Source organism: Anomaloglossus baeobatrachus, chromosome 10 (assembly GCF_048569485.1).
Source record: "Anomaloglossus baeobatrachus isolate aAnoBae1 chromosome 10, aAnoBae1.hap1, whole genome shotgun sequence".
In the NCBI taxonomy this organism is placed as follows: domain Eukaryota; kingdom Metazoa; phylum Chordata; class Amphibia; order Anura; family Aromobatidae; genus Anomaloglossus; species Anomaloglossus baeobatrachus.
The window spans coordinates 48,589,213-48,597,716 of NC_134362.1; the positions used below are offsets into that span (position 1 = coordinate 48,589,213).

At 44.7% G+C, this 8,504-nt stretch overlaps 1 protein-coding gene across 3 annotated transcripts in view; it reads right to left on the reverse strand.

The window, feature by feature from the left end:
• Positions 1-5,761: 5,761 nt before the first annotated feature.
• Positions 5,762-8,504, reverse strand: part of STX5 (syntaxin 5) — a 47,585-nt gene continuing 44,842 nt past the window's right edge. For all 3 annotated transcript variants that reach the window (XM_075325820.1, XM_075325822.1, XM_075325821.1), the window contains exons 10-11: positions 6,946-7,067; positions 5,762-6,840 (exon numbers count right to left, since the gene is read on the reverse strand). In XM_075325820.1, coding sequence (XP_075181935.1) covers positions 6,681-6,840; positions 6,946-7,067 — 282 coding nt within the window. In that variant the 3' untranslated portion in view covers positions 5,762-6,680. The remainder of the gene's footprint in view (positions 6,841-6,945; positions 7,068-8,504) is intronic.

Here is an 8,504-nt window from a genome sequence, read left to right on the forward strand (position 1 = left end):
CCATACATGCATGGAGGCATAAAAAGTATTGTAGCTCTCCAAATCATTGGGAAAGGAGATTCATTTTATCCTCTGTATGACAGAAGTCAATGGGTGGCACATTACAACATTGGATATCATGAAGCTTGTGTTGAGGATAAGAATTGATTTATCAAAAATACTTAATTCAGCCATTTCATAGACTCAGGTATAAAGTTTAGTAGATGTAAACTAACACATATATTTATGAATTGTTTTGTTTCTAACACGTATATATATGTATATTGCATATTTAGTGATTTTTCTTAACGCAGTATATACCAGTATATGTAATTTGAAGATGGCTGCCACATCCTGGACAACTCCCAAAGAAGATGATGAACAAAGGAATTCCTAAAGCTTAGACTGACCAATCCAGAAGAGATTATGCTAATTTCTATATGTCCTGAGTCCAGCCTGCGATACTTGATTGGACTGTGTTTTGTCTACACCCTTCGCTTCTCAGGAGCTGTGGAAAGTTTCAAACAATAAAGACCAGTTGGTCAGCGCCCGTCATGGAGATAGTTAGGACTGACTTGTTGTCTGTTATTTAGTCTCGTGTGCACACATGACAATATACTTTGAAACAGCAGTCAGATCCCGAGAGACCGCTTGAGTCTCATCATCATAATCATCATTTTAACCTTAACACTTGTACAGAGGCTTATAGCGGGGTCACACAATTGTATATTCTCTCTGCGATCGAATGTGATCGATTAGGTTAATGAAATCCCCGATCATAATCTGATCCCAGCTTGATCTGCATGAGAATCATAGTATGGGTGTGGAGAAGATGGAGGACACAATTTCTCCATCTTCTTCAGTCTAAGTACACACTTAGTCTACTGTTATATGTATATACCTCTTATCTGTACATAATATGGACAGATTTTTTTTTTTTTATATATATAATTTTATATATAGTGTGTATATACAGTATATATTATATATTAATGTTTTTCACAATAGATCTCATTTAAGCAGCTGAACTTTGTTTATTTTTTTTCTTTTCGGATTTATGTCAAGTGAGTATGAATCCAAGCAAGTAGGTAAAAGGTCACCTCAACCACTCCTGTGCCTACTAGGGTACACAGCCATGATCACAGGGTCTCACTGCTTGTGAATGACTCTTTTACCACTACCAAGCATCACATACATCCATGTATAACATGACTAGACACATATAATGCTATATGCAGTGACCTACCTAAAGCCCGGTGGGCCCTGGTGCAAGATTTTCATGACCCGCCTGCATGTTGGTCAGCTGTATGACTTTTTGTAGCATTCTAAGTCCCATAAAGGCAAATGTATTGTACTCCTCCCCCCATTATGTACTACTGTTCCCCACTCTGGGTCCCTTCCAGATATATATGTATACCAGGGTGAGGGCCATGTCCCCCATTCTGGGCACCATCCAGGTACATGTCCCCTCTCCTGGGCCCCTTCTAAGTATCTATGCCCCCCCCCCATCCTAGGTTCCAACCTAGTATTTAGATCACCCATCCTGGAGTCCCTACTGTTGTACAGGTTCCTTATCCTGGTAAATGTTTTCCCCCATCCTAATATATATTTCCCCCATCCTGGGGCCCCTCCTGCTATACAGGTTCCTTATCCTGGTAAATGTTTTTCCCCATCCTAATATATATTTCCCCCTTCCTGGGGCCCCTCCTGGTATACAGGTTCCTCATCCTGGTAAATGTTTTCCCCCATCCTAATATATATTTCCCCCTTCCTGGGGCCCCTCCTGGTATACAGGTTCCTCATCCTGGTAAATGTTTTCCCCCATCCTAATATATATTTCCCTCTTCCTGGTGCCCCTCCTGGTATACAGGTTCCTCATCCTGGAAAATGTTTTCCCCCATCCTAATATATATTTTCCCCCATCCTGGGGCCCCTCCTGGTATACAGGTTCCTCATCCTGGTAAATGTTTTCCCCCATCCTAATATATATTTCCCTCATCCAAGGCCTGTCCCTGGTATATAAGTCCCTATTTTGCTGCTATTCTTTAACGCACTAAAAAACGCCCAAAACATTGTACTCACCTTCCTCTGCTCCCTTGATGAGCGGTGTTTCCCTCTGTAGCCAGCGTAGAGGCAGACAGCCGACATTGGCTTGCCTGCTATGGAGATGCATGATTTAACTGACATGCGTCGCCAACAGCTATTGGCTTCTGATTGCCCAGCAGCAAATATTGCAGTGTAGGGACCCGACGGGTCTCTGTCCCACAATACACTTCAGCTGAATGTGCATCCTCGGATACATATCGAGCTGAAGTATGCACTGGCGTTAGTCGCGATCTCAACAACTATGATCGCTATGCCCCTGACAATATCTTTGCTTTAGTAGCCACTACATTGCTAATGGACAGTCAACATCAGAAGCCAAGTGATGTCCATCAATGCTATATGACACCTAACAGGTTATGGTAGATCTACAACTGCAGCTTACTAGAGGTGTAGGGAAGAGGCAGCATATTTTATACACCTGACGTGATATTGCCCTTCTATTGCACACTTTTGTCATCCAGATCATACAATCTTGCAATGCTCTTAGGAAAACATTGTTTGTGGGTTGTATGGCTATTGCCATGAGATGCATGAAGACCTCTGTGGATTTCACACTTGATTAATGTGATAAATAATGCAGCTTCATATGAGAGGGTGGTAAATAAATAAACATAGTCCTCAAAAATGTGATAAAGGTTTGGAAGCCTTGGTTTGATTACCCTTTGACTCACATTAGTCCCCAGGCTAAGGAACATACTCTTATGATATTTGGTGCCTGATGTGGGTGTCTTATGCTTTTGGTTAAGATATTAGACACATGTTCTGTTAAGGGCAAGGTTATCGTTGCCAGACAGTATTAATGAGCAATGATGTTTTGGTTTTCTTTCGGTTCTCTGATGTAACTTTGTTCTGTTGTATAATCTTCAATAAAGTGGAGAAAAAATGAAAAGTTATCTTTGAGCCACTGGCCTGAACTGTGCTCTCTCCCATGCTGCAAGTAGTCATGTCATTAGGCAAAACTGTCAATGACTATGAGCACACCGCCACCCGGCAAGTAGGGAACCAGGAGGTAGGGGGAGCAATGAGCTCCTGAAGATGGACCATGAAAATAATCATACAAAAAAGGATTGTCCAGACACTTTATTTTACCAAAAGCTTAGCAAACTGAGTAGTTTTCACATTCCCACTCCTGTGCGGCTGGTACACAGCTCATCTGCTGGTCTCTGTATCCACAATTCACAACAAGGTCATCACAGCAGTCAGTGATCGAGTGGAAGACCCGTGTTCAGATCAAAACATGATCACTTGAGGGCAAGAAACTGAACAGCCAGACGACTCGGGAAGCAGCAGAAAGAGCGGTAAGGCGCGGAGAACTCAATTTTGTATTTCAAATCATTCTAAGCTTTTCATATAAATAAAATAAATGGGTTGTGAAAACCCCTTTAAAAAGGGAACCAACCAGCAGGATTTTCATATACAATGTATCCACTTATATCCTGTCCACCGCCATTAACTTGAGAACGGCGGCAGCTATAGGCATAGAAGTGTTGTCTAGGTATAGTAAACTATCCATGCGCTTCGCACTGTAACCACCTATAGCGCCACCTGGTGGAAAACAACGGAGTTAGCATTTTCATCTCGAAAACGGAACGAGATAGACAAAAAGTGAATTAAAAAATTGTGCGGCATCATCAATTCAATACGAATCGACACCTTGCATACAGAAATGCTATGATATGAAACCCATGACCCCCCCCCACCCCCCAAAACATTGAATGCTGGTCACGCATATGGCGCTCATTTAACTTTGATGTTCAAAGTGTCCCCCGTCAGCTGCAATGCACATCTGGCCTCTGCACAGCATGCTGTATCTTGCTGCACATTGTGCAATATGGTAGGTGACACGTTTGCACAAGCATCTGTGATACGTCGTCGTAGGTCCTGCAATGTTGGTGGAGGGGTCGCATACACCTGCTGTTTGATGTGACCTCACAGAAAGAAGTCCAATGGGGTCAGGTCAGGTGAGCGGAGGCTACTCCACACAGCCACCATACCCAATGGCTTGTAGGAAGGTCTCCATGAGGTATTGTTTGACGTCCGCAGCCTTGTGAGTTTTACACATTGTAATCATAGCATTTCTGTATCAAGGTGTCGATTCGTATTGAATTGATGATGCCCTACAACTTTGTCATTCAATTTTTTTCTCTATCTTGTTCCGTTTTCGAGATAAAAATGCTAACTCTGTTTTCCACCAGAAGGCGCTATAGGTGGTTTCATTGCATAGCGCATGGCTACTTTACTATACCTAGACACCACTTCTATGCCTATAGCTGCCGCCGTTCTCAAGTAAATGGCGGTGGACAGGATATGGGTGGACACACTGTATGAAGTAAATCCAGTGCTATACCAGTGCTAGAATGCTGAATGTAAGCATAGCATTTGTTCAGTGATTGGATGTTTTATTTCAGATCTTTGTGCAAGTAAAGTTCAAGCAATGCACTGTTATTTGAGTGACAGCTGCAATAGGAATGGAACATGTGGGTCAGGTCTTGCTATCTATTCCCACCCTTGTCTTGCTGCCTGTGCCGGAATTAACATATATGACGGCGACAGGGGGAGGAAATAGATAGCAAGAACCAACCCACATATTCCCTTCCTGTTGCACCTGTCAATCAAATAGCAGTGCATTGCTGGAACTTTGCTTGCTCATATTTCTGAAATAAAACATCCAATCTAAGAACAAAAGCTATGCTTACATTCAGCATCCTAGCGCCAGTATAGCACTGGCTTTACTTTATATATGAAAATCCTGCTGGTTGGATCCCTTTAACATCATTAGCTTGAAAAGGCCAAAATCCAGTACCGGACACAGCGACACTCATGCTGACATCGCTGTGGCAGTTGCACTCTTCTGTAGTGGGGAGCGTCTGTGCCTCCTGATCCTGCTGATCTGTGGACGTCCCTGGGCCTCCAGACATCGAACACTGATGGACTAAGGGGTACTTTGCACGCTGCGACATCGCTAGCTGATGCTAGCGATGCCGAGCGCGATAGTACCCGCCCCCATCGCACATGCGATATCTTGTGATAGCTGCCGTAGCGAACATTATCGCTACGGCAGCTTCACACGGACTTACCTGCCCTGCGACGTCGCTCTGGCCGGCGACCCGCCTCCTTCCTAAGGGGGCAGGTCGTGCGGCGTCACACGGCAGGCGGCCAATAGAAGCAGAGGGGCGGGGATGAGTGGGACAAACATCCCGTCCACCTCCTTCCTTCCGCATTGCTGTTGGGACACAGGTAAGGAGATGTTCCTCGCTCCTGCGGCTTCACACACAGCGATGTGTGCTGCTGCAGGAACAACATCATACCTGCGGACGCACCGACAGTATGAAAATGAACGACGTGACACAGATCACCGATTTTTGACTGTTTCACACTCGTTCATCTTCTCTCCTAGGCTTTACACGTTGCGATGTCGTTACCGGCACCGGATGTGCGTCACTTTCGATTTGACCCCGATGATATCGTAGGTGCGACGTCGCAACGTGCAAAGTACCCCTAATTCTAATATAATATAATAAATAAAATATTATATATATATATATATATATATATTATATATATTATATATATATATATATATATATATATATATATATATATATATATATATATATATATATATACACACACACACAATGACATTTTTATATATAAAAATAAAGTCAGACACAAGTTTCTCAGCTGAAATGTTTTGTATTTTTCATGCATTCCAAGCTATATACAATCTGTACATTGTTTAAAGGTCATCGTGTTGACCCCGAATTCAACAGGGGAGAGGGGTTAAAGTCATCCGTGTTTTATGGAATGTTAAAAATAACCTCTTCTCCAGGTCATTCAATCCATGCCTGTTGGATCATTCCCTGCAAGAGGGTAAATTATGTCCGGTGTAGTATGGTTTTTTAATATTAAAGGACAATGAATAATTTAAAACAAACAAGTCAATATGGAGGTTAAAATAACGATGAAGTCTGGGTGCAGAGACGGAGGGACGTGGCCGATCCTGGGAGATGCCTCGGATTGATTTGTGGAGAGTTCCAATAAGACACTTCAGATTAGTCGGTCGCTCAGTCGTCCTTCACTCTCGCTCATACGCAATTTTACAAACACTAAGAATGTTGGCAAATGTCACAGCATGTAGATGTACAATGTCACCCACATCTGCGTATTGTACAGGCATTCTTCTCTCTTGTATACATTCACACAATATACCTAGGACTCTGTGTGCATATATATTTACATAGGCTACAACGTATTTATATGTATATAATGCTTATAATAAATCTATACATGCACACACAGCCGTAAACCGTTCATCCTTCTTTATGACACTAGCAAATATGTGCACAGTCTATTCTAGGCATGAGCATCCTATGGCTGTAATACGACCATAGGATGCCCAATCCCAAGAAGTCACAGCACACCTCCGATCCCTCGCACACGTACCCAGTCCTCTTACACACACGAGCAGCGGCAACTTCAGATATTACTTCTTTTTCTTTTTAAAGACTGGGCGGTCTGGAGGTAGCATGAAGTGTGCTGATAGTTTTGATTTTTTTTTTTTTACTTTTTTTTTTATTTTGGGACTATATTCTTCAGGCCAAGAAAACTACAAAGATGATGAAGAAGACAATAAGTATGAGAAAGATCTTGATCATGAGCCAGCGGTTTGATGTAACCGATTGGAAATATTTCAGGATCTCCGAGTGTGCAGCTTCCACATTTAAATGCGTTTCTTCCACATTTCCATCGATTCTGGAAAAGGTGCAGAAAAGGAAAACACACAAGTGATCAGGACAGTGTTACTGAGATCAGTATGTGGCATATTTAGGTATACATTTGGCTCTAAAAGAGCTTTACCTTTGTATAGTTTCCTCCTGTTCCTTTACCATGTGAGCTAATTGTTGGAAGATGGAGCCCAATTCAACTATGGTGGATTCTATGTTCTGCATAGTGTCTGCTCGGCTCTGAATGTATGAATCCTGAAACAGAAGAAAGTGTTAATTATGGGGAGTGATATTACTAAAAATTAAATATAAAATTATATATATATATATCTATATATATAATTGCCTTATTCTGTCTGTCTGTCTGTCTGTCTGTCTGTCTGTCATGCTCCGAAATTGTGTCCTTACGGTGACACAAAGCTGATTGGCCGCTGGGCTCGCCATGGCCCCGCCCCCCCACACGGATTGGCCTCTCGCCCCGGCTCTCTGCAGGCCCCGCCCCCCTCACGCAATGCACGCTCGCTCTGGCCCAACTGACACGGAGCCCCGATTCCCAGGTGAGTACACACACACATCAGATCACACTCACTCTCACTCTCACACACACCTCACACATCACAACATGCTGGGATATCGCTTGCTTCTACACCGGCTCCGTCAGGATCCCGGCAGCGCCAGACATAACCTTGCGATGCTGGGATCTTCACGGAGGCCGTGAAAGCTGGTAACCATTATACACATCGGGTAACTAAGGTCCCTTAGTTACCCGATGTGTATCATAGTTACCAGTGTACACCGGCTCACACTCACTCTCACACACACCTCACACACACACATCACATCGCATCCACACATCAAGGTCCTGCAGCGGCGGAAAATACAGACACATAACAGCACACACATAACAGCACACACATACACACACACACACAAATCAGATCACACTCACTCACACACACACATCACATCGCATCCACATACTCACAACATCCTGGGATATCGCTTGCTTCTTGGCGGCGATACTGTGCTGTTGTGATCTTCCAGGACCTGCCGGAGGATCACATGGCCAGAAGCATGTGATATCCCCGGATGTTGTGAGTATAAGCGCGTATGTGCGATATCGTCAGTGTCTGTGTGTGTGAGTGGATGCGATCGGGTGTGTGTGAGTGGATGCGATCGGGTGTGTGTGAGTGGATGCGATCGGGTGTGTGTGAGTGGATGCGATCGGGTGTGTGTGAGTGGATGCGATCGGGTGTGTGAGTGTCGGCAGAGGAGCACGGCGTGCTGGAGGAGGCTGGGAGCAGAGAGGCTGATCATGGGGAAGGCTGGGAGGAGAGAGGCTGATGCTGGGGGAGGCTGGGAGGGGGAGGCTGGGACGAGGGAGGCTGATGCTGGTGGAGGCTGATGCTTGGGGAGGCTGATGCTGGGGGAGGCTGGAAGGAGAGAGGCTAATGCTGGTGGAGGCTGATGCTTGGGGAGGCTGATGCTGGGGGAGACTGGGAGGGGAAGGCTGATGCTGAGGGAGGCTGGGAGGAAGGAGGCTGGGAGGAGAGAGGCTGATCCTGGGGAAGGCTGGGAACGGGAGGCTGATGCTGAGGGAGGCTGGAAGGAGAGAGGCTGATGCTGGGGGAGGCTGGAAGGAGAGAGGCTGATGCTGGTGGAGGCTGATGCTTGGGGAGGCTGATGCTGGGG